Here is a 21,124-nt window from a genome sequence, read left to right on the forward strand (position 1 = left end):
TTGTTTGGTTTTTTTTTTTTTAACTTCTGAAATTCATTAGAAATCGAAAAGAGGTACAGAGAACTCATAGAACCCAAACCACAAAGGCACTCTAAAATCCTGAAAAACCACCCTTGCCTAAAACAGAGACAGTACAAACACCAACTCACACCACAGAACAGAGGACACATTAGAGGAGACGACTTTCATTGACAAAGAATTCAAAAAGCCAAGAGGGATGTCCAGTAGCCACATAAGATTGCATTCTTCCTTCCCTGGTAACACTTTGAGCAATGATTGCCGCTCCTCTATTTTCCTCCTTCAAAACGCTCAATAGCTGGTAATCCGCAATCCCCCGCAGCAGCGTCTTTAGCTCCACCACCTGATAACGCAAGGCAGGCCACTGGAGTGGGTTTTGCACCGCCATGAAAATCTCTTTATAATCCCCTGCAAAAACCACTTTGTTGTAATGCAGACTCGACATGCTTTCCACTGCCCAAAGAATCGAAACCAGTCTGGCTTCAGCCAAGCTCCGCACATTCGAAAAGGCTCTCCGGCTATGCATAAGTACCACTCCTCTATGATTCCTTACGACCCACGCAACACCCATCCGCTTTGATTGCTTCACCCAATCAAAGCCCACATTACACATCAACCAATCTTTTCGAGGGGGGCTCCAGTTCCTTTTAATCGAGACTACCTCATTGGCACTCCGCTTAGTAGTTTCTTCTTATACTTCTTGAGCTAAAAACCACTCCTCTGCCTCATATACAGCCTTCTCCTTAATCTCTTCCGGTAACCATCTCCTACCCTTGAAGATCAATTCATTTCTGCTCTTCCAAATACCCCATAACAGCCACGGCCATGTTCTATTCACTGTTATCTCTCCTCGTTTACTGTTCTTTAACTTTAACAGATAGTTTAAGTTTCCAAACAGACTTCCTTCATCAAAACCAATCTTTGGATGAGGGATCCCAGATAAAGCCCACACTTGTCTCGCTGGATCACATTGGAACAGAGCATGAAGAATTGATTCTCCCTCGACGCCACACGACTGGCATCTATCATCAATCTGCAAACCTCTCTTGATTATAAGCTCAGACACTGGCAGTGCTTCACTCAACGCTTTCCACAGAAAAATCTTAATCTTGGGGGGCGAGGTGATTTTCCAAACTTCTTCTTTAATGGGGTTCAGAGATGGGAGCTCCAACACCTCAGGACAGCATTCCTTAATCTTTTGATCCCTCGCTAACCAGTAAGCTGATTTCACCGTCAAATTACCAGACCTATTATGCCTCCAAGTGAAAGAGTCCTCATGAGATATCGATGGTGGGTTTGAAAGTATCAGCTCCACATCTCTAGGGACAAAGATCTCTTGTAACGCCGACTCATTCCATTTCCTCGACGTTGAGTCAATCAGATCTCTAACCATAAGATTGACATCAAAGGTAATACATTTGATCCAAGGGGCTCTCAAACCCGTCTCCGGATCATCTATCCATTTGTCTAGCCAAACTCTCGTGTCGCCTCCATTCCCTATACTCTTTTTCAACCCCTTCTGAAGAAGCTCCCTACCATGAATGATGTTTCGCCAAGCGAAGGATGGTCTAGCTCCAACCGAGGCTTCTAAGAAGTGAGAGTTAGGGAAATACCTACTCTTGAGAAACCTTGTCATAAGACACTCTTGATTATTAACCAGTTTCCAAGCTTGTTTGGCAAGCAAAGCTTGGTTGAAACTTTCCAAGTCTTTAAAACCAATTCCTCCGAGTGCTTTAGGAAGGCAGAGTCTGTCCCAGGAAGACCAGTGGATCTTGTTCTCGTGAGCTTCTGAATTCCACCAGTAATTTGCCATAAGGCTCTCCAGATTTTTTATGATCGTTTTAGGTAATCTGAAACAAGACATTAGAAAAACTGGAAGGGCTGTTGCTGTAGATTTCAGGAACACTTCTTTTCCACCTTGAGATAACTTGCGCAGAAACCAACTGTTTAGCCTACAATGCGTTCGATCCTTAAGATAAGAGAGCAACTCCACCTTAGACCCAGAGAAGCATTCCGGCATTCCAAGGTATTTACTTGTGCCTCCGATGTTATGAATGCCAAGGATGTCTTTCAGCTGTGCTTTTTCCTCCTCCAAAATCAGCCACCTTTGTTTGGTTAAGACAAGATTTTTGTTTTAGATATAAAACATACAGGTTTTGTAAGCATGAAAACGTAAGGTTCATACTTTAAGAAACAAAATTTAATTTGTGCTACGTGTCAAATTCAAATATTTAAAAAAGAAAAAAAAAGCTAGGCCGGGTCAATTTAAGAACATTGATATTTCAAACTCTAGTCTTTCTTTTTTTTCCGACTATTTCAAACTCTATTATATGTGTATAAATGTGGTCACAAACCCGCATTTAAAAACGAATCAACCGGTATCAATAGGCTGCAAGAAAAATGATACTATTTACATCGATTTAACCAAAATTAACCGGATATGACGGGTGTCAAATAGGCAGCAATAGAAATTGGGGAACAAGATGAAAATATAAAATACCAAAACAAAGCTTCGAATCCAACGATAAAGCACAACAGAGATATTATCTTTTCTAACAAAACTGAGACTAAGACAAGAAGTCTGTTTTTAACTCCAAAAGTAAAATGACAGAAATCAAATGATAATAGCTTAGATGATTCCAATTTTGTTAGCAACATCCAAAGCATCATAATCAGGAGTCAATCTCACGTACGCCTTCTTCGTTCCATCAGGCCTGCAAACAAACCATTTCATTATAAACCCAACGATAATAAAATGTGTGCTTTCAAGTGTGTGCATACCTGATGAGGGTATTGACTTTCTTGGTCTGAATGTCATACATCTTCTTGACAGCATCTTTGATCTTCTTCTTGTCAGCACGGATGTCAACAATGAAGACCAAGGTGTTGTTGTCTTCGATCTTCTTCATTGCAGACTCGGTGGTGAGTGGGTACTTGAGGATTCCGTAGTGGTCCAACTTGTTCCTTGGAGTTGCACTGATGCGTGGGTACTTAGGGTCCCTAGCCTTTGTCAATGTCTTTGGCCTGTGGAACGTCACCTTCGTTCTGATCTTCTTCGCCTTCTTCTTGATGACTTGCCCTGACTTCACCGCTTTCGCAGCTTTCAAGGCCTTGGCCTTTGGGTCAGCCTTCTTAGTGACATCAACTGCAACAACAAAAACAGGAGAGAGTTGAATCAATTTAGAAAGGTTTGAGAAAAAAAAAACTTGGGACATTTTTTACTATTAAAAAACTCAATTATACATGTCTATAATTAAAAAAAAATCAAACCATAAATCCAATGTGATTCACAAAGACAAGCAAAACTCATTTAAATGATGCAAATTATAAACAAACCTATAACCTTAATCAGCTATTTCTACTAGTAATTCAACAGTAAATACAACAAATTAGGCTTTGTTCGATTGCAAATCAATTTAGAAAACATAATCATACGTGTCTACATTTCAAAAATTCAAGCCATAGTCCTGATATGCGATTCACAAAGACAAGGAATGCAAGCGAAACTCATTAAAATGCAAATTAGAAACGAACTTATAACCATTATAAGAAACTTTCAACAAATATTTATGCTACTAACAATAAGCACAACACATTAAAGCTTTGTTCTATAGCAAATCAATGTAAAACAAGCTCATGATAGGAAGAAAAGTTGCATTAAGCACGTGGAAGATGCGATCATCCTAAAGAATCTAGTTGTACCATACACTTGAGGATACTGTTTTAGGGTAAAGATAGCGACAACGTTTTTATAAACAATTTAATAACCATTATTATTATTTACACAATGAACTCTCAACAAAGTAAGTACACTAAAAAAAAAGCAATTAACAGGAAAAAAGGAAAAAAGGCGGTACCTTTAGCTGGAGCCATTACTCAAAAGTCAGATCCTTTCCTACAAAAAAACTGTTAAAACCCATAGAAGTAAATCAGTTAGAAAAGCAGAACAAAGATTGAAGCTTGGGATAGTTTCCAGTAATTCAAGTTGAGAAGAAGGCAAAAGGGGACGAACCTGAGCGGCGAAACGAAAACCCTTTGGATCAGTTTGAGAGAAGGCAAAATGAAAACATAGAAGACTAATAAGAACCCTAGATTGTCACCTTATGGGCCTTGGTTAAACTAATGGGCTTTCTTTTATTTAATGATTCGAAGCCCATTTGTAGTTAGGTTTAATATACAAATCAGTCTGATAAAAGGGGCTGATAATTGGACTGGATCTCAAAGTTGTTTAATTTTAATAAATACTAAATTTTGAGCCGCATAATGGATATATTTTTACATTTTGGTTGAAATTTAATTTTTATATTTTTATTTTTTTTCATATATATGTTTTTTGTATAATATTTAATTAATAAAAGATTTTAATAATTGTATTAAAATAGTTGGATCACACATATATCAATAAGAACATTTCTAATGTAAAACTTCATTTTTTCCTCCAAAATGGAGTAAAAGTGAAAATAGAGTAAAATTACTTCAATTTTACTCTATTTTCCGCAACATAATGGAATAATGAACAAACAAAAAATAGATTACTCCATTTATGGAGTAAATTTCATTATGAAATGAGATATAAAGTTGGGTTGGAGCATTTTTTACTCCATATTCATATTTACTCCATTTTAGAGAAACAAATAAAGTAAAGATGGTGATGCCCTAAATCATGTTCATGTGTAAATAGTATTGATTATTAAAACTATCAAAAATCTGTAAAGTAAACAAAAAAAGTAGTGTCAATTCTAATTATGTGTCATATTTACTCACTTTATTTTCAAATTTCTATATCTAAGATATATTAAACCAGATTACTGAATCTGAACCGGTCTAATCATATCAAAATCCAGTCTGATTTAAAAAAACATTGTATCAAATAGAAACAACAAAATAAATGGTTAATGCTACTGTTGGGTCCCCAAACGATTTCCAAATCGTCATTCGTTACGAATTTGAGCAACAAAACATGAATCATATCTCTTTTGAAGCCATTTTGTTTTTGTTTTCTTTTTTTGCTGTTTTAGAGAGAAAAGGTGACACCAAAACTGGAAGAGAAAGATCAGTACATGAACGGTTTAAACGGTAATAAACTAACTCTTGTATTACACTTCAACCAGAATTCAAAACCTACTTTAGTGTACTTTACTTGGAAGTCTTGAAACAACATAAAAGGAGGTCTACCAACTGGTGAGAGAGAGTATATGATAACATTGTAAGAAGAAGTCCATTAATAATCTAAAACTCTCCTAGAGCCCCTAAACCTTACACTTTTATCTGATTATAACATTGCTAATACATGGCTCCTTGACGATTACAATGTCTATGGAAGAAGTTTCCCCAGCTGTACATGAGAGTTGTTTTCTCTCAACTTCAACTTCCATAACCCCAGATAGAGAGAGAGACCCGCTGCATCAGATGCAAAACAAAAGAACAAAATGGTTTTGTGACGATTTGGCAAAACAGGTCACATCCTAGCTTATCAAAATGTAATACAGATTGTGTTTAGAGAACTTCTCACCTGATCTGAATACTCTTAACTGAAACGTGTTGGCGGAAGGAATATGTGAAAGGAAAAGGACAAAAGAAGCAGAAGAGTAAATGTGTTGAACTTGCGTGCAGGTGCTAAAGCGCACTTAGCAGCGCAAGAAACTCAGTTTGATCCTCAGCTTCTCTAACTATCTGTGAACATATGGAAAATCAACTTATCAGTTACTACTTGCACACAATAAGTGAACCACAATAACCAAGTCACCACCAAATGAATAAACCACAACACTATGCAAAAAAAATTTCTTGAAAATTATATAACAGATTCAGCTTCTCTGGACATATAACCTATTATAGCAATAATCTATGAAGACAGTTTTGACAGCCCTAGTAATCAAAATCCTGAAATTTCAATTTCCAGTTTCAAGTTTATTAAAAAAAAAGAGCACAAGGCAAGACTAAAAACTAGTGAAAGTACCACAGCTATTACCTTCATAGGAGTATCTTTAGGCAAGTCCATCTGAGACAAAATGGCTTCACCAATGTGTACCCAATTAAGATCCTCCACACTGTCTATCGCTTTGTTGCTATCTAACACAGAAGAGTTGTTATCTAAAGAGAATGACTTTCCTATCCACATGTACAAAATCCTACTAACAGTTTCTCCTAGATCATCACCACTTGGCAACAGAATTGCTATAACAGATTCTGAATCTAAGTAACCTCTGCTCACTTCTGTAATCATCTCCATACTTGGCCACCTGCACGCTAAAGCCTGGCCACGTCCTGATTCTACATTCTTGTCATCTTTTCTAACATCCTCCAAGTTGAAGACAATGTCACTACTATCATCAGCCAAACCTGGCAGCTTCAGAGACCCTTTCAACGCGCCTCTCCGCTCCGCAAGAGAAGGAGAAGCCTTCCTACTCGGCGACGGTTCAGTAGAAGCCTGGGAAGGAAGAAGAGACAGGCTGGCGAACTTAGGCAATATCAAAGGCGGTGGGAAAGTCTTTCTGCTATTACTTGAATTCTCTTTGCACACAGAATCAGAAGAAGTTGTTGTTGTTGTTGACGAAGAAGGCGAGCCTAACGCGTGAACGATCATCATCGAATCAGAATAGACTCTTGAGAGCGGCGTCTTGGAGACATAACGAAACCCTCTCTCGAACCTCGACGCGAACTTGCACTTCAGAGAGCTCCAGCTGTTCTCCCTTGCAGGTAGATGAGTCTCATGCTCGTTGTTGGACGACGCTAGAGTCGGTACAAAGCCTCCTTCTATTGCTTTCTTGAAAATATCGAAATCAAGATTATAAGCTTCCACTCTCCTCTCCCCCGTTTGAGTAGTTTTACCAATAGAGCTTGCTGCAATCATAGAAGGCAAGATGCTCGCGAACGCGTCCCAGTAGTAGCCAGGCTCCTCTCCCTCTCTAACCACCGTGATGGGAGCCTCCACTTTCTCGTACCGAGCAATCTGGCAAACAGCAGCTTTAGCATCTCTCTCCATGATCCCCTCGCACCGCCTCCCGACCCAAATGTAGATCGCGGAAGGCAGCTGCAAGATGAACGCGCCCCTCGAGTCCAAACTCGAGGGGCGCGGGTCGTTCAGCAGCTTCGGGACGAGGTGGAGAGGGTCGTAAGGAGAGTGTGGAGACATTTTGTACATTCTAAGCAAGGAAGTGGGGCTGAGAGGGAACGCGTGGACGCGCTTCTGGCACTGCAGCAGCTGGCAGGCGAAGCCCATGTTGGGATCCGCTATGCCTCGAGCTGACTTCACGTAGTGAAACGCGTCGTCGAAGCTCTGCCCCTCTCTCCACATCAAGTAGGCTATCACCAAGGAGGTGGAGCGGGAGACTCCTTGGCAGCAGTGGACGAAGATCCTTCCCTTCTGCTCCCTGACGTCTTCGAAGTAGTCGAAGACGTCGTAGAGGATGCTGGTTATATCCTCCGAGGGACTGTCTCGCAGCCATAACGACCGGTAGCAAAAATCGGATTTGAAATATTCAGGGCAGATGAAACCGACGCAGTTGAGTATATGTGTGATTCCATTGCTCTTTAATATGTCCTTGTCTTTGGCCACGGCGTCTCCGCCGACATAGATGTGTTCAGCGACTTTAGAGCATTCTTTATCAAAGCAAGCGATCTTCTCCCTCTTAACTAGACCAGAGCTTTTGTCCGGGACCCGCGTTGACGATAAATCAAGCTTCAGTCTCTCGTTCATGCCGCCGCCGCCGCTAGGGGTTGTTGGCGGATGAGGCCACTCGCCGACGTCGTCTGACCCTGCTTTAGGCCATTCGTCTAAGCTTCTTCTCGAAATGGAAAGAGGCTGGAGTGGAGGTAGACAAGCTCTAGCCTTGTTGTGGTGTGAGCGAGGTGTTAGAGGAGGAGCTCCTGCGCATCTACTTCGACTCTGCTGACCAGAGGGGATGGTTAGGTGTGGGTCCTCCTCAGGAGCTTGTGATGATGCAGTACGTGAAGCGGACCAAGAGGCGGAACGCCAGAACATTCTTTTGGAACCAGGAGGAGGAGGAGGTTCCTCGTTACCCATTGTATCCTCTCTTCCTACCATCCTGATCAGAGACTACACAAAGCAAAGACTTTAACTTTATCCACAAAATGAAACAAAGGTGCTGTCTTTTCCTTACAAGAACATCTACTTTGCTTCTTCCATACACTCAGTGATGGGTTATTCCGACCAAACCCAAAACAGGAAGCTTTCTTAATCTATCCCGACCAAACCCACAACGGGAAGTTTCCTTGATCTATTCCGACCAAACCCAAAACAGGAAGCTCTCTTTGTCTATTCCGACCAGACCCAAAACAGGAAGCTTTCTTAGTCTGTTCGGACCAAACCCAAAACAGGGATAGGCAAACGGGAACCAGTATCAGATCAGACACGACAACATAGCCAAACTGCAGAACAAAGAATAAGCAGATTCAATTAGAGATCGGGATGATAAAGAGAAATCGAGAATCTGAAAAGCCAAAAGGGTTTGATGGAAGAGAGAAGGAGAGATATGGAACTTACGGAGTGAAGAGGATTGAAGAGAGAGCCGTCAAAGATAGATCTACTTTTCTCTTCCGTGGAGAGAAGAGAGAGAGAGCCAAGGGGGAGAAGAAGATGAACACAAAAGGAAAGTTAAAATTATTTTAATTAATATTCGTTTTCTTAATCCCTAAATTAATTAATTAAAGTAACGATTATTAATTTACTTAATTAAACTGTTTTCTCCTGAGCACGTAATAGTTGAATTCTTTATTGAAACGCGTTGAATCTATGAAACCAATTGAATTGCTCTTCCAAAAGTTAATATGACTCCAGTCAAAAAATAATAATTAAAATTTAAAATTACCTTTTCTCATGTTTCTAATTTCTACTTTCTAAAGAGGGTAATAAATTACCTTGGAATTTTGGAATTTTTCACACATAAATTAAATTATTTAAGTTTATTTCTGTTGTGTTGTGTTTGTATATTGTTTTCTATGTTTAAATTTAGATCTGAGTTTTAATGGGAACATTGCGAGAGCATCATCAATAATAAAATAATTACTTGAATATTTTACGTTGCAGAATATAAATCATTTTTTGTTTGATATTTCTTCGATAAATCATTTTGGTTGATTTGATTAGTTTGGAAAAACGCTTTTAATACTGAACAGTGGATTTAGAGCATCTCCGTCCCCATTTTATAATTTACTGCAAAATATAGTGAAAAATGGAGTAGTAAAAAAACAAAAAAGTGATTACTCCATAAATAAAGAGATTTTTTATTTTTTGTTCATACTTCATTTCCTACTCTATTTTTGGAGTAAATTATGGAGTGGGGATGTCACTACCACCCTGCCTAGTTCGAATTCGGAATGTCTTCGGATTTCGACTAATAGTGAACGAAAGTTTCTTTTGATATTTCAGAGTCAATTTTGCTACATACTTGTTTTTTTTTTAACAAAAAACGTTGCTACATACGGAGTATTTATTAAGACTTCCAAGAACCAAAAGAAACATGATGAGATTTCTATGGTGGACATTTCTAATAATCTTTTCCCGTGATAATTGACAGTAATGATTGTTGTTTTATTTATTCTTTATTTTTGTCTTGTTTGAAACATTAATTTGTTTTTTTTGGAGAAAAAACAAAGAAACTTTTTCTCAAAAAAATAAAAAATTTCTTGCATAATAATTATTTTCTGTAACTTAGTACGTACTACGTAACTTTGAATTTTACATAGTAACCACATTTATTAACATTGTTTATATAAATGTTTACTCACTACATATTTTTGAAAGACAATTTTGTTGTATAATGAACACAGTATATATATAAACAAATTAAAAAAATATATATAAAAAAAGAACACAGTATATAAAATTATATACCATACACATGTAAAAGATACAACTAGTAAAACTTTATCAGGCATAAACTTATAACCAAAAAGGTATATCCATTTTACTTGTATTTCTTGCATTTTCGTGATTATTTGCAAAAATAGTATGTGCAATTATTTATTTAGTTCATCACCAAAGATAAACCTTTCACTTACAAAAATGAAAAAACACAATAATAAATTTCATAATGTTAGAACTCACTCTATAACTTTTAGTTTACTTAACCAATAAAACACCAATACATGAACCACGCACAACTCTACGTACGCAATCCAACGACTTTAAACGATTGGGGAGCGAATAAGTAAAACTTCATGAACATCGTTTGAAAGAAAATATAGGAGTAGAACTAGTCAAAAACATATCAATCTCATGTGATATTTATATAATATAACGTTGGATTTTCTTGAGAATATAAGGAAGTCGTTATAGATGATGTTCTTTGGTCAATAATTGTAACCTACATGTCGACGTCAATGCAATAGATATCTCTTCTTTTCTTCCCACATTGCTATAGATAATAATGTATCTACGAGTTTTGATCAAAAAAATAAATAATGTATCTACGAGAAGAGGCCTGAACTATATAGCTTTTGTACTATTATTATTTAACCAAAACATATAAGACTTGACCGAGTAGTGAGTACGTGTTTTATCTCATATCTACGTTTACGTAATAGAATAAAACGTTTATTTTCATACAGAACTATGATATTAGAATGCTGTAAGCTTTTTTCTTAAAACCAAAAACGTAAATGCTTTAGAACACAATTAATACGTTTTTTTAAATGTAAATATGCGAACGCATACGCAAATATACAAATCCAAGCTTACAAACATCGACACAAATCAACGTCGTAGCTATATATGTTTAAACACCAAAACAGGTCCATGTTGTTTTGATGACTCATATTTCAACATTATATAAGACCAGTCCAAAGAAAACTACAATAATGAGGTATGCTTTCAGCAGAATGTAAATAAATTCCAATGCTATTTGGTATTCCGTCTGTTTAATAATATATTTTTTTAAATAAAACAAAAAAAACAAAAAACTTATTATTTTCCAAAAAATATTATATAAATTATAAATTAGAATTAGCTCAACCAACCATTTAAAAGTCTCTGTAATTTACATCCACGGTTTTTCAACATACGCGACGACAAGGAAATACAGTTGCTGATAAATTAGCCAAAACAGTTATCTTACAAAATCAAGATTGGAGTTTGTTCCATTCTTGTCCGTCTTTCATAAAACAATTTGTAATTTGTGATCAATAAAATCATTGAGATGGCAAAAAAAAAAAAGTCTCTGTAATTTAACTAGTTATGCATTATCCAATAAGTATAAAATTTCATAGAAATGTGAACGACTTATATTTTGAAACAAAAGTTTATTTCTAAAACAATTTACAGTATGAAATGGATAGAGTAACTAATATGGTAGGAGCATTCTTGTATCAAGATCAAATCATCGAAAAATTCAGATGTTCTCACGATTGATTATTGTTGCAAGGAAAAACAAAACACTACTTTGATTTTGAGTTATCAAGAAGAAGACAGATAAAGAAAGAACAAATGCAAGAACCAGTTTTCAGACAAGAGACATTACATATAATACAAATTAAAATGAGATGATACGATTTGGAATCACTGAGCATAGCAAGAGCCAGGTCCAGAGGGTGGTCTTCGTGCGTACCAGTTATCAACTGGAGCTGCTGGAACCCCACGGTTATTCAGTAAACACCTGAAGTAGTGTAAACGAGGCAATGCGGTTAGCGTTATGTTTCCCTTTGACACAGCTTCTCTAGTGCTCCACATCCGTTCTGTTCCACCAAAGGTTCATCAAAGTAGAGGTGAGTGAGACCAATAACTTTTCATGGCTAAAGATCACTATAGAGTTTAGGCGTGAGGATTTTGTTCGAACCCAACAGAAATAGCGGAAATAACCAAAATTAACCGAACCAAACTAACCGAACTAACCGAAAATAACCAAATTTAACCAAGAATATCCGATTTTTAGAAAACTGTACCGAATTTTAACTGGAACAAAAAACGATTATTTTCAAAAATAACTTTAGAAAAAAAACAAAATTAACCGAATACCGAACTGATTTTTGTTGGTTCACTTCGGTGGGATTGTGGCCGAACCGAATAAACCAAAACCAAAAATACCTGAACCGAAATAATCGAATAAACCGAAACTGCATGCCTAATAGAGTTTTTACCTGCAGCTGCTGCAGCTCTAGGCCAAATTGTCTGAAGTACAACGGATGTATCAGCTGTTTCACCCCACATGCAAACTTCTCCACCAATCACAAGCTTTTGCTGAGAAGGATCATGGATTCCATTTAGAGGCTCGGTGTTGTAAACCTCGTCCCATGGGACATCTAGATGGTCGAGGTACCAATATCCTTGGTTACTGAAAATGCATCTGAATCCTTTTGCTACCGCCTTTTGACATATATCAGATACTAGCCTGCAACGAGAGCAGCTTTGACATAAACGAAGATTCATGTTGTTTTTTATTACATTGGTATTGTATAATCTTTACCAGTTTTGCACCACGGTCCGTGGATCAAGATCTTTTCCAAACGAACTGAATGTTTCTTCCCTGAAGAGTCGTCCATAATCACAACATTATTATGTGACACATAATGCAACTTAAGCTACAAACTTTTTTGCTATTGTACCAGTTGACGGGTGTCCAGTTTTTAGATATAGCTATCTGTTGTGCTCTGAGTACAAAGTACTTATATGCGTCCTTAGAAGTGAAGTTGCGACCATGAAGCCTGCAGTTGAGAATCATGGACAGATATATATTAATCAAACTATAAAGATGACTTCAAAGTTTCTCTTATAAATGAAATGATGAGTGGCATGAAAGAAGAGTCATGTGAATACCATTCCTTGACATGAGTTGTGTTCTTCCAGCAATCTGCCAAAACATGCGACATTTAGTCTTTTAAGAGTGACTTAAGTATAAAAAGGAAGTAGAGATTTGATCAAACCAACCTGTATTTACTTCATCACCGCCCAAGTGGAAAAACTCAAATGGGAATATCTTTCTCATATCTGTCACAATACCGAGATGAGATGCGTGATAGGAACATATGAGAATCAAAACATGACATACATAATTGCATAATACTACCAAAATGAGTCAACTAGTTGAAGTAGACCTGCTAAAATGCCAGAGATCACATCGAATGTAAAGTTTTTAGTAACGTCAAGGGGCTCTCGGCAAGAGGGAGAGGGCCAAAGATCAGGGTATCCAGTTCCCCTGCATTGAAACGCAAACCATACACATTCAAAGAGTGATGATAAAGATAATGATAGCTCAAAATTCTCAAACCTACACACACTACAACATGTTCTTGAGCATAAGGAGGAGTGTAATAACACAAAGTACATCCACATTTTTTTTATATAAACTTTAAAGCTCAACAATTAAGATCCTATGCTACTAGGATATTACAACCTCTGCTGGAAGATAAAAACCTATGTATGACTAATAACAGTGTGAGATTGAGATAGAGGAGCAAAAGTTTTATAAGTACCATGATTCAGCATGGCCAGGAACATCTAGTTCAGCCATGACGTTAATACCTGCATGAGATGTAATCCCAACCATTACAAGCATATGATCAAAACAGCTATAACTATTAGGAGGTGCTTCCCATTACAGTCATGTTAGGCTACAGAGTTAGTCAAGAAAGTACCTCTCATTTTGGCAAACCTTCACAGTGGAGATCACAAAAGCGAAGAACAAAGAATATTAGTAAGTAAAAAGAACTAAGCTTCTTCTTATAAAATACCAAGCTTAAAGCCATTACCTGACAATCTCAGAGGCATCCTCAACTGTATAACGCTCCCATCTCGAATAAGCTCCTTTCCACAGATTAGGATACGTAGGAGTCTCAAAAGGAAACGATTGCTCGTCTACAATGTGCCAATGCAGGACGTTCTACCTCACATAACCGAGTAGTGACGAAGTTAGAAAGCATGGTGTAGCCACATGAACAAACAAGCATGAAGTCTTACAAGTTTAGCGTATGACATAGATTCAGTGATCTGCTTGATAACATCAACTGGTAGAAAATGTCTTGATGTATCTGAAAACGATAGAATGTTACATTATCTATCGTGTGATTGAACTGAACAATAGAGAGACAGAGATATTGACTTTAAGTTACCTATTAGCAGACCACGGTACTGGAATCTAGGTGTGTCTTGAATAAACCAGGGTGCTTTATATATTTGCACAGATTTGGTCAAGTAATCAAAAGCACACAACTGGCTAAACGTCTGCAACATTTTCATAAATAAAAGTACACAAAGAATTATCAAAAAAGAATCCATGACATTCAACAAGAAAAAAAAAGAAGCAAACAATTCAAAATTTCAAGAATCAGAACATAGAAGAAATACATATACGAAGAGGAAGATCATTCAAATGAAAAGACATATTCTATATACATATATATAAGATCATAAGCTAAGCTATTAAACAAAAAAATGAAAGGAAATATTCTTTATGCATATAAGATCAGTATAGAGTATAACAAGATGGATAAACTCATCTCCAACATATCAATTCACCCATTTTAAAACATAAACACTAAACCATCTGCAAAGTACATTCTTTATCTGGAAAAATCAATACCACAGAGTCAAATGTAGCATTATAGTTACTAAATGCTTACTCACCTCCAATCCTCTAAGAGCACCATAAACAGTATTAGCCTGAAACACACAAGCCAAAAGAGATATAAGAAGAGAATCAAAAGTGTGACTGCAAAGTGAGACACAAACCTCAATGGTTGCAGCTGCTACAATAGATAGCTCATTCTTCTTAGACACCATCAATGTATAACTCTCATCCACACCCAATTGAAGCTGATCATTGAAACAAAAGAAACAAACCAAATCTTGAAAAGTGGATTCATCAAATCAAGATTCTATTTTACTACTTTACCTCTTCAGAATCCGAGTGAACAATGATCTTGAGAGAAGTGATGTCATACTCAACCATACTCAGGAATCTAATTCTCGTCAAGAGAGAAGAAGCTCTATTGTAAGCGTGCTTGAAGATCATCCCCATGTACCTGTCGAATGCAGCTCTAAGGATCGGAGATCCGCCGCCGTTTCCAGCTACGGTCAGAGAAAGGGAAGGATCCACCGAGAGGGTTTCTTCTCCGGAGGTAAATTCCGCCGGTAATGGCCATAGATAAGGAGGAGAGCCTTGGTGACTAGTCACGGGAGACGGCGATGGAAGAGATGTAGTGATGGTGGTGGATAAAGAGAGGAGTATCAAAAGGGTATTAAGAAGAGGAAGATTCAGTGCCATTTTTGAGTGTGTGTGTGTGTGTTTGTCAACGACACAGGGGATGTTTATTCACATGGGAAGATAGATTTGGATTTTTTTTTTTTTTTTTTTTTTGCTGTTTTGATTTTATTACAGGAACCTCGAAGTCATCAGCGTCATGTTTTTCGGTTAGTTGGGTGGATGAATGTTCTTTACTCTAAAGTTTGACTTTTTCTACATGTTCCTTTCCAGGTTCGGTTGGGTAATTCGGTTCAGATGGTTGGTTTTTGGTTAGATCGGTTTGTATAAAGGTTTATCATACTGAACCGGAAATTTTGATTTGGTCCGGTTTGTGAGGAAGCATGCTCTTTAACTCAAAGTTTGACTTTCTACATGTGTTTTAGTAAGCTTGTGGGTTTGGTTTGTTCAGTAAATTCGGTTCAAATGGTTTAGTTTTCAGTTAGTTCAGTTTACACAAAAATTTACCAAAAGTCAACCGAAAATTTTGATTCGGTTCAGTTTGGTATTTGGTTAGTAAGGTTTTTGAAAATTCAATTTAATTTTTGGTTATGGTTAAATTAGGTTTAGTCTGGTCAACAATTTATAGATAATTTTAGTTAGTTCAGTTATTCTAGTTCGAAATTTTGGTAAGTTTAGTTTGAAATTTGGTTATTTTTTTCAGAAAATTGAACTAACCAGTAACTGAACCCAATTATTTTTGTAGACAACCAAATTAAACTGCTAATAGCCAAATAAACCAAAAAAAAATTGATTTGGTTCAGCTGGTTCGGGTTAAAATCCCTGTTAGGATATGTCCTGTTATTACTATCATGCGTATCTCCTGGTGACTATGAACTGTTTAGCTTTTAAACAAAGTAACAAAGCATGGATACATTTCAAGTTATTGCATTTTCCTTATCCAAATTGAAAGTAAAAACAGATTTGCCACATTGTTAAGATTCTATGCTTTGTTGTTGAAGGAACTCAAGATCCTTCATTTGCATTTGAATAGCTTCTTTAGGCAGCCGTTTCGGCTCGGCCAGATTCTCTTCTTCTCCTCCTTCTGCGACCCTCGTCGCCTTCTCTTTGATGATTCTCTCTATCTCAGACTTGTCAACAGACGGGAAAACCGCGGTAAGCATCACTAGAAGCAGCTTCTCATCTTCCTCCTCAATAACTCCCCTCCTGAAGCAACAAGCATAGATGCCTTCAAGGGCCTTTTCGACTCTTAGTTCCATTGGGATTGTTGGTGCTGCAACGTTCAGCTTTGCCCTTCTCTGCATTACCAATAAAAAGAAGATTTGCAAACAAATACACAACAGCACATGTCTAAAGAGCAGGGATTAGAGACCAAACCGAACCTGTCTAGCTTCAGTCATCAAAGCAATAAAGTTCTGTTCTTCGAACTCTAGATCATTTGAAATGCTAACCCTCGTAACACCTTCGAGGATCTCTTCAGATTTAAGAAGCCCTGCACCTACAGCAGCAACCCAACAGCAAAGAAGCACATACAAAGGTTCTCCTGCCTACCAAACAAACCAATCAAGACACTTAAAATGTGATCAAACACATTAACACCCAACAAAAAAGGATATAACTTTATGTAACACAACAACTCAACCATACATTATCTCAGATAAACCAACAAAAATGATATTTTAAATGGTGTAAAATCTCAGGGAATACAATATTCCGACATATTAAACAAACCAACAAGACACTTAAAAGCTGATCACAACAAAAGACAACAACTTTATGTAACACAAATTCAACCATACATTATCTTAAATAAAATCAACAAAAAAATGCTAAAGACATTTGCTTTATTGGTGTAAAATCACAGAGAATACACAATATTCCGACATATAAAACAAACCAAACAAGCCACTTAAAATCCTGATCACACACTAACACCCAACAAAAAAGATAGTATAACTTTGTGTAACACAACAATATAATCATAGATTATCTGAAATAAAATCAACAAAAAAATGCTCAAAACATTTGCTTGAATGGTGTATTCCGACATAACCATATGTAATAACAGTAACTCGTACACCAACTAAATGATCAATTAAAGACAGTACCTTGCCTCGTCGCTGTTGGAACTCGTAGAAAGCTCTAGAATCACTAGGGGCGCATTTATTCCCAACTCGTTTCCTAAACTCGGCGAAGTCGACGAGATCCCTTCCGACGCCGCCTTCGTCGCTGAGGATCCTAGCGAGGAGTCCAATGACCGGGAGAGAACCGATGACTGTGTTGGCGAAGCTGGAGATGGAGTTTGGTTTCTCTATGTACGCTCTGATCGACAAGGAGAACAAACTACCATGTCCTCCGCCGCCGCGTTTGGGGAGAGAGGAAGCGGCGGGGATACGGAGGCGGAGATGGAAGAAGGAAGGGGAGATTTGGTGGAAGGAAGTAGAGAGGTTCACCATGGCTGTGAAAAAGGAAGCTCTTTTAAGGTGTTGGATAATCTTGACCTCGTGTTTATATACGTTATCTTCTTCTCCATACCAAGCTTTCTTTAAAACAACAACAACAAAAAATAATGGTTTTTTTTTCTCTTTACTACTAGACTGCTAGTTACTTGTTAGGAACAAAAACAATATCCAATGACCATTGCGCAAAGCCCAACAACTAGAATTGCCCAAAGGGGAAAATATTTCTATTCAGTAAAACTCATATTGGGTTTCGTTTTTGTGCCACTATGACCGCTACGTTAACCCCAACAACTCGACGTTACATAATCATGACATTCAAAGGTATATTCACAAGTTTTGAAAAAATCGTAGAACAAAGGGTGAATACTTCGAAGTAGGGGTCGGCAAAAAGTAAGCCGAACCGCGAAACCAATGCAATTTCGTTACATAATCCTAACACTAAAGTTACTATTAACTTTATTAACAATGTTGGGTTTTTAGTTTTCCACTTACTTTAGTTAACATTGATAACTAAATGATTTGATTGTGTTCTTATAAACTTTTTTTTGTGGTCTTTTAAAGATTTTTTTCAGTTTTATATTTGATTAATTTATTTTTTAGAAGCATTATTAATGACTTTCTTTTTAATTTTCTATTTACTTTATTAACTTTGATTTGATTATATTCCTATAATTTTGTGTGTGTGTGTGTTTTAAGGTTTTTATTTCAAAATTTTACTGGATTTAGTTTATATACTTTATATAGTTTTTTTATATTCAGCAGCATGACAATTTCATGACCATGTGTTTTAAAATAGTATTTCTTTTAAAAGAATTAAACTAAGAGAATCCGATTAAACTGAACCGAAACACAAACATAGCCAAATACAAACCGAACTAAAACCGATCTAAATCAAACTAATTATGGTTTACCTCAGTTGAAAAAATTCTAAAACCGAATTAACCAAACCGAACCGAACTGAATCGATAAAATAACCAAAGTGCCCACCCCTACTTCAAAGTCAGTTGAATCGAAGAAGCACTCAAGTAGCACTAAACACTCATTTCTCAGTTCGGTTCCGGTTCGGTTCTTTTGGTTCTTTTGTTCTCCGGTTCGGTTCTTTCGGTTCTTTAGTTCTCCAGTTCTATAGGTTTATGGTTCGTTTTGGTATTTAGAAATTTGGTTCGACTATTTCGGATTTTTGGTTCAGTTCATGTAACAAAGTTTGGAACCAGCTAACATCCAAAGTAATTTTGATCTCATTCGGTTTCAGTTTGTTTCCAGTTTTTTTAGTTAATTGCAAAAAATCAGAAAATTTAGGTTTTTGGATTATATATCAGAGTTTTAGGTTTTCAAAAAAAAAATTTGGATAACTCAGATAATTTTAAATAGGATAAAAAAAAACTCTAGTGATTCGATGTTTTGGGTATTTTGGTTTATAAATAATCATTTTAAATTATTTAATTTGTTTTAAAATTAAATATAATTGATATTTATAAGTATATAAACTATATTATAAAAATTTAGGTATCTATTCGGTTCTTAGTTCCGTTTTCGGTTTTAGAAATATAAGATCCGCTTGAATAACTAATACAATTTAAACCAAACCAAACCTTATTTTTGGACCGGTTCGGTTCTTCGGATCCGGAAAAATATGTCCATGCCTACACTACACTTAAGAGTCTAAATTTTATTTCATACATAAATTACTGAGACGCGTTTTTTAATTTATTAATGAGTTTGTATATCTTATTTGATAAGACAAATATGAACCATAGCCGGCCATCGTCGCATAAGAGCCGCCTCGTGACCAAGAATTCCACAGAGATGGAGTGTTACACCATTTTGTATTTTTATTGGAGACTGGCCCTTAAGACATTATATATATATATATATATATATATATATATATATATTTGCAATTTAAGATGTTCACAATAGCCAACAATGATTAAACTTAGAAAACTCGAGCTCTAGTGTTCTATCAATCATCTACCACCACAATTTAATGTGCTGAGAATATACTCAAGGTCACTACTAAATCAAATCCATTTAGAAAAATTGATTTTATATTTCAAACATGATATTATTAGTGGTGATTCTGGATATACGAGAAGATGAAATAAATTACATATCTAAAATTTTCAAGATTTATCAAATTTCATTGTGGTATATTGGTAGGATGGAGATTTTCAAAATAGTAAGAGTTTCCTAAATCGATGTCCAACGATCAATCAGAACGTAAATTTGGATCCACTATATGAGTGGAGCCGTAGGTTTTGTTTCGTAGCTTGAACAATTTGTGTATATAGCACAAAACACAATGAGTAATTAATTAATTTTTAAAATACATATGAGTATATATATAACAACAACTAGATTTTGATCCGCGCTTCGAAAGCGCGGGTTTTGTTATTATAAACCAAATTTGAAATGAATTAGTATTTAAGAATTGTTATATACTATTATGTTACAAAATCGTAATATATTAAAAAGTAAATTTAAATTATATAATTTATGAGTTACTTTATTTAAATTTTTTTATGTACATTCTTATGTAACTCTTTTCAGGCCTGACATATCATCCAACCCAAAAAATCGAACCAAAATCGACATGATAATATAGGTCTGGTTCGAATTCAGGTCCACGGCAAAGCACATATTAGATATTTTTTGGACCTGTGGATCTCGATTTAAGTTTTTGTCTTACCCGAGATCTAATTTGGTACCTAAACTATCTAAAATGTTTTGTGTACATTAGGGTATTTCAAATATGTTTTCGGTATTACCAATATTTTTTTTAATTTTTGTGTTTGGTTTTCAATATAATTTCATATTTTGAGTAAAATTTCAAATTTTTTTAAAATATATTTTGGATATTTGGATAAAATTTTGGGTATTTTTTGGTTCCTCGGTCAGATTTTAAGTAAAATTTTGGTGTTTTTTGGTATTTGAATATTTCCGGGTGCTTGTTTGGATTTTCAAATATTTTTTTTAAATTTTCATGTACTTTGAATTTTTTGGATCTTAAATACCCGAAATAATATTAAAATTATTTAAGAAGGTTAGACCGTTATATAAATTATTTTTGATAGTTATAATGGTTTGATATATAAACTTAGAATGGTAAACTTTGTTGTGATAGTTTTGTAATTGGTTACATTTAAGATGTGCATATTATGTATGAGAGATTTTTAGATAGGAAAACATATATATTTTTCAAAAAAATTAGTATTGTGTAATTTGGTTTGGATGGCTAGCATCGGGTTGGTTGAAACTTAGAATATAGTATGTGTTCAGTTTCATAATTTTGCAATGTGTGGATTAATAGATGTGTCAATTGGCACAAATAAGATTGTGTGGTATGAACTAATGGAATTCATATGTAGACCTACTTATGAATTGACGGCGATGGAGTGGAAATTATATGTAAATGATATTGCATACTGGTGAATGGTGATTAACTAAATAACATAAAAAAAATTATAACTAATTTAACTGATTATGACA

At 36.0% G+C, this 21,124-nt stretch overlaps 4 protein-coding genes across 6 annotated transcripts; all 4 read right to left on the bottom strand.

Moving 5' to 3' along the window:
• Window positions 1–2,489: 2,489 nt before the first annotated feature.
• Window positions 2,490–4,137, bottom strand: LOC106445348 (60S ribosomal protein L23a-2). Its single transcript, XM_013886877.3, has 4 exons — window positions 4,031–4,137; window positions 3,876–3,924; window positions 2,800–3,163; window positions 2,490–2,732 (listed from the first exon to the last, which is right to left on the bottom strand). The coding sequence occupies exons 2-4, from the start codon at window positions 3,889–3,891 to the stop codon at window positions 2,648–2,650; spliced, it is 465 nt and encodes a 154-aa protein (XP_013742331.1). The 5' UTR covers window positions 3,892–3,924; window positions 4,031–4,137; the 3' UTR covers window positions 2,490–2,647.
• A 942-nt stretch (window positions 4,138–5,079) lies between these two features.
• LOC106445347 (protein-tyrosine-phosphatase MKP1) lies at window positions 5,080–8,660 on the bottom strand. 2 transcript variants are annotated; one of them, XM_048777956.1, is made up of 4 exons: window positions 8,525–8,660; window positions 5,990–8,409; window positions 5,531–5,691; window positions 5,080–5,415 (listed from the first exon to the last, which is right to left on the bottom strand). In XM_048777956.1, exons 2-3 carry the CDS (start codon window positions 8,063–8,065, stop codon window positions 5,635–5,637), a joined length of 2,133 nt encoding a protein of 710 aa, XP_048633913.1. In that variant the 5' UTR covers window positions 8,066–8,409; window positions 8,525–8,660; the 3' UTR covers window positions 5,080–5,415; window positions 5,531–5,634. The 2 variants fall into 2 exon arrangements, with proteins under 2 accessions (XP_048633913.1, XP_013742329.1); XM_013886875.3 differs by having other exon boundaries at window positions 5,080–5,418.
• Window positions 8,661–11,357: 2,697 nt separating this feature from the next.
• Window positions 11,358–15,332, bottom strand: LOC106445346 (beta-hexosaminidase 1). Of its 2 annotated transcripts, XM_013886874.3 has the most exons (15): window positions 14,865–15,329; window positions 14,702–14,785; window positions 14,597–14,632; window positions 14,083–14,194; window positions 13,931–14,001; window positions 13,723–13,853; window positions 13,609–13,625; window positions 13,447–13,495; window positions 13,069–13,169; window positions 12,902–12,961; window positions 12,791–12,824; window positions 12,580–12,678; window positions 12,441–12,500; window positions 12,115–12,365; window positions 11,358–11,712 (listed from the first exon to the last, which is right to left on the bottom strand). In XM_013886874.3, the coding sequence occupies exons 1-15, from the start codon at window positions 15,234–15,236 to the stop codon at window positions 11,537–11,539; spliced, it is 1,653 nt and encodes a 550-aa protein (XP_013742328.1). In that variant the 5' UTR covers window positions 15,237–15,329; the 3' UTR covers window positions 11,358–11,536. The 2 variants fall into 2 exon arrangements, with proteins under 2 accessions (XP_013742328.1, XP_048633914.1); XM_048777957.1 differs by having other exon boundaries at window positions 14,597–14,785; window positions 14,865–15,332.
• Window positions 15,333–16,039: 707 nt separating this feature from the next.
• Window positions 16,040–17,759, bottom strand: LOC106445345 (photosystem I assembly factor PSA3, chloroplastic-like). Its single transcript, XM_013886873.3, has 3 exons — window positions 17,282–17,759; window positions 16,556–16,720; window positions 16,040–16,471 (listed from the first exon to the last, which is right to left on the bottom strand). The coding sequence occupies exons 1-3, from the start codon at window positions 17,627–17,629 to the stop codon at window positions 16,148–16,150; spliced, it is 837 nt and encodes a 278-aa protein (XP_013742327.2). The 5' UTR covers window positions 17,630–17,759; the 3' UTR covers window positions 16,040–16,147.
• Between the last annotated feature and the right edge of the window lie 3,365 nt (window positions 17,760–21,124).

This window comes from Brassica napus, chromosome A4 (assembly GCF_020379485.1).
Source record: "Brassica napus cultivar Da-Ae chromosome A4, Da-Ae, whole genome shotgun sequence".
NCBI lineage: Eukaryota > Viridiplantae > Streptophyta > Magnoliopsida > Brassicales > Brassicaceae > Brassica > Brassica napus.

Excerpts from the sequence above, each read along its gene's own strand:
- LOC106445348 (XM_013886877.3), bottom strand. Across the intron at positions 2,733-2,799 it reads AAAGTCAATACCCTCATCAG|GCCTGATGGAACGAAGAAGG; the intron begins GTATGCACACAC and ends GTTTGTTTGCAG.
- LOC106445347 (XM_048777956.1), bottom strand. The coding sequence starts at position 8,065 with ATGGTAGGAAGAGAGGATACAATGGGTAACGAGGAACCTCCTCCTCCT. Across the intron at positions 5,692-5,989 it reads CTAAAGATACTCCTATGAAG|ATAGTTAGAGAAGCTGAGGA; the intron begins GTAATAGCTGTG and ends ATATGTTCACAG.
- LOC106445346 (XM_048777957.1), bottom strand. The coding sequence starts at position 15,236 with ATGGCACTGAATCTTCCTCTTCTTAATACCCTTTTGATACTCCTCTCT. Across the intron at positions 12,962-13,068 it reads GATCTCTGGCATTTTAGCAG|ATATGAGAAAGATATTCCCA; the intron begins GTCTACTTCAAC and ends GTATTGTGACAG. Across the intron at positions 12,501-12,579 it reads AACTGGACACCCGTCAACTG|GGAAGAAACATTCAGTTCGT; the intron begins GTACAATAGCAA and ends ACGACTCTTCAG.
- LOC106445345 (XM_013886873.3), bottom strand. The coding sequence starts at position 17,629 with ATGGTGAACCTCTCTACTTCCTTCCACCAAATCTCCCCTTCCTTCTTC. Across the intron at positions 16,721-17,281 it reads TCCAACAGCGACGAGGCAAG|GCAGGAGAACCTTTGTATGT; the intron begins GTACTGTCTTTA and ends TTTGTTTGGTAG. Across the intron at positions 16,472-16,555 it reads TGATGACTGAAGCTAGACAG|AGAAGGGCAAAGCTGAACGT; the intron begins GTTCGGTTTGGT and ends TTGGTAATGCAG.